The sequence below is a fragment of the Priapulus caudatus genome, unplaced genomic scaffold (genome assembly GCF_000485595.1).
Source record: "Priapulus caudatus unplaced genomic scaffold, Priapulus_caudatus-5.0.1 Scaffold1670, whole genome shotgun sequence".
NCBI classification, from domain to species: domain Eukaryota; kingdom Metazoa; phylum Priapulida; class Priapulimorpha; order Priapulimorphida; family Priapulidae; genus Priapulus; species Priapulus caudatus.
Window position 1 is genome coordinate 22,246 of NW_014578731.1, and position 3,759 is coordinate 26,004.

At 42.8% G+C, this 3,759-nt stretch overlaps 1 protein-coding gene across 1 annotated transcript in view; it reads right to left on the bottom strand.

The window, feature by feature from the left end:
• LOC106817299 (deubiquitinating protein VCIP135-like) overlaps positions 1-3,759 on the bottom strand; it is a 29,700-nt gene that overhangs the window by 17,116 nt on the left and 8,825 nt on the right. The window contains exons 5-7 of the mRNA XM_014821962.1: positions 3,523-3,725; positions 2,099-2,224; positions 507-641 (exon numbers count right to left, since the gene is read on the bottom strand). Coding sequence (XP_014677448.1) covers positions 507-641; positions 2,099-2,224; positions 3,523-3,725 — 464 coding nt within the window. The remainder of the gene's footprint in view (positions 1-506; positions 642-2,098; positions 2,225-3,522; positions 3,726-3,759) is intronic.

Genomic DNA, 3,759 nt, shown 5'->3' on the forward strand with positions numbered 1-3,759 from the left:
TATGTGAAATATATTTTTTTATATATAACTTTAATTGAATATATTCAATAACAATAATATATTCTGCGTGTAAAATAAACTAGTTCTATGCATCGTAATAGTATATGAATATTAATTTCATAATAGTAGTTATATGAAATTCGGGTTGTTGTACGTTTTTATGAACATCCTAAAAGTTACGACGTGTTTCTGACAATGCTTTTGCATTATAATGATAATGTATCAGGTTTTGTCATAGTAGCAACTTTTGAGATGCCGACTTATGATGATGATGATGATGATGATAATGATGATGATGATTGTTGATGATAATGATGATGATGATGATAATGATTGTTGATGATGATGATGATTGTTGATGATGATGATGATGATGATGATGATGATGATGATGATGATGATGATTGTTGTTGATTTATGACAGAAGCTCCCCTTTCACCTTCTTGTTCCCGTCATGCTCCTCACCCCGCCTCCTCACTNCCCTCCTCCTCCTCCTCCTCCCTCACTCACCGATAGTGAGCGGTCGCCTCCTATGGTGCAGCACTGGTCAGAGTCAAACTCCACGTAGGAGTCTATGCTTGAGCTGGGCATTCCCCACGTCTTACTGATCACCCACCTGGGCAGGCGCGGCAAGCTCCTACCTGAAACAAGCGAGCATGCGAAACCACGATCAGCGGTGCGATGATGCAGACGAAGGTTGGATGTTTTGGGGCAAGGAAATTGTTGTTGTTGTTGCTGTTTTAGTGAGATGAAGACATGGGGTTTAAAGTAATTATTACGAGAGTTTTCCAGTGTTTTCACCACTTTCATGATACCTACCGTTATTGCTTGAGTAACAGCATTTGTCTAGAGTAACAATAAAATGTCTTAGAACCTTCGTATTCACAAAAACCTGCAATTTTCGAACTACTAGTTTGATAAACAATCGTTTGCTGTAATCTTGAAACAAGAGCCGGTAGTATGGACTAGCTAGTAGCGCCGCCGCCGCTCTGCCATAGACATAGTACAGTCTCTCTCAAATGCACTTGTTTTCAATTAATCACCGACAATTTACAAGTTTACCAATTCTGCCATTACCGCGATATAATAAAATGCATTGCTGTCACAATGTGTTCATATCCAATTTTCTATGCTATAACTGCATAAAATCTTAGTGTTTTTAATGTTGGTGTAATCAGTGATATTTCCGCTGTCAGGTGAGACTATATTCAGCTATATTTTTCTCGGATTGAGTGTTTCTGAGTAAAAATCTTGTAATAATCAGTTTAAAATTGTCACATTTCAAGGGAAAGGCAGCAATCATTGTTGTTGTGCGTATGCCTGCGATCGAGTACGTGTCTGTTTATCTCTGCGTGTGTGCGTCAGACCTGCCAACCTGTGATTCATGAAAATAGTAAGGATTTTCTTTTCTTGCAGCAGGTGGCCATTTTGTTTGTATGTTATGCGCGCAATGAATGATGGGACTAACTCTAGATCACGCGAGAACAACATGAACGTGTGATCCAATATGGCTGCGCCCACAATCGCCAGATATTTCTCGGCTCACAATGTAAAAAACATTAATTTTCACAAGTCGTAAAAAATCGTAAGTTTTTCAGTTTGATCGTACATTCGTAGAAACATCATGGAATTCGTGAGGAATACGAAAAAATCGTAAAGGGTTGGCAGGTCTGGTGCGTGCGTGTGTGCATGTGCGCGTGTATCAGTATGTGATATCTATATGAGATCTAGGAGATACCAGAAGTATCTACAACATGGAAAACAAACCTTTCACTCCTCAGGGTTACTTCTGAGGAGAAATTAGACGAAGGAGGTGATGGCCAGTTTGGGGGAAAAACGTGCATGATGGATTCAAAGGAAATAACGGAAAAGTGTAGACCCCGCGTCACAAGACTCAATAAACGCACATGGCAATCTAAATATGCCAGAAGCACGTGGTGATCTATTTATTTTTGGGTTGACACCAGACAATGGCAGGTAAATACAGGAAGATTTTCACAACGACAATGTTAAATTTGACAACGGCGGTGCGCCACTGTGCCTCTTATGTATAAGAAACTTGGCTCCTACGAACCTATGAGAAATAAGGACAACAAACCTTTCACTCCTACTAGGGATATGAAGTGGTTGCGAGCGCTGGAGCTCCACGCAATGCAGATCGGTTTGTTCATGACACCGCGCGTACGACACTCCTCTGGCTCCAGCAGTCCCGGCAGAAACACGCCTGGACGAATAAACCAGAGAGCATGCGTTGAACATAACAAGTGAGCTTGGGCTGAAAAATGCCTGTGCGAAAAAGAAGCGAGCGCGTGTTGAACGAAAACGTGCGAGTTTGCTCTGAAAACTTGAAAAACAATGAATGCACCACAAAACTACAGCATTCTGGGACATACACATAGTACCTGAATGCTCGCCTAAACTACAGCATTCTGGGAAAACGCGCAGTACCTGAATGCACCACAAAACTACAGCATTCTGGAACATACACATAGTACCTGAATGCTCGCCTAAACTACAGCATTCTGGGAAAACGCGCAGTACCTGAATGCACCACAAAACTACAGCATTCTGGGACATACACATAGTACCTGAATGCTCGCCTAAACTACAGCATTCTGGGAAAACGCGCAGTACCTGAATGCACCACAAAACTACAGCATTCTGGGAAATACGCGCAGTACTTCAATGCACCACAAAACCACAGCATTCTGGGATAAACGCGGAGTACCTGTATGCACCACAAAACCACAGCATTCTGGGATAAACGCGGAGTACCTGTATGCACCATAAAACTACAGCATTCTGGGATAAACGCGGAGTACCTGTATGCACTACAAAACCACAGCATTCTGGGATAAACGTGGAGTACCTGTATGCACCACAAAACCACAGCATTCTGGGATTAAGGAGGTGTACAACAGTAAGCCTCCGCAAATTGTTCACCGTTGCACTATATCGTCTCTAGAAAATGCCTTTTTCCGCATTTTTTTTCACAGAAATACGGCACTAGTGCAATAATTTGCATTATGCACTCAAGTTAGATGCCTCGTGGACGTCTAGAAAGCATTAGAAGTAAAATTGGTCTTGTTGTGTATTCGTGATATTCCGTCAGGTGGCGTAGCCACAGCGAGCGGTTGGTCATTTTTGTCTTTGAAATGTGATCCGACTACTTTGTAGAAATTTGCGTCATAGAGCTGGCAAAAGTTTCAAGCGGGGCATAGAGCATGAATCTGTTGTTATTTAACATGAATAAAGTGCATGTTGTGTAAGCGCAGTAACAGTGTGAGTATTTTTAATTAATTTCTGTTCGATGCTTATTCAGGCCTGCCGCCTATGGACGCCTTCTACTGTTGTTCACCTAAACACGGAGTACCTGTATGCACCACAAAACCACTGCATCCTGGGAAATAGACGCACTGCCTGACTACTGCATTCTGGGAAATACGTGCAGTACCTGACTACTGCATTCTGGGAAATACGCGCAGTACCTTACTACTGCATTCTGGGAAATACGCGCAGTACCCGAGTGCTCGCCGAGACTCTGCATTCCCTCGAGACTGTCAAGCAATATGATTGGTCGATGGAGCACGTTGGCGAGTCCGAATATGTGCGCGGTGCGCAGGCCGAGAGGCTCGCCATCTGGTGGCTGGAAGAACGGGTCGCATTCGGCGATGATGTCGCTCCACTCCGCCCCGCTGATGAAGTCTCTGAACTGCTCGCGATAACTACGAGAAATAAAAAATAAAAATAAAAATAAAA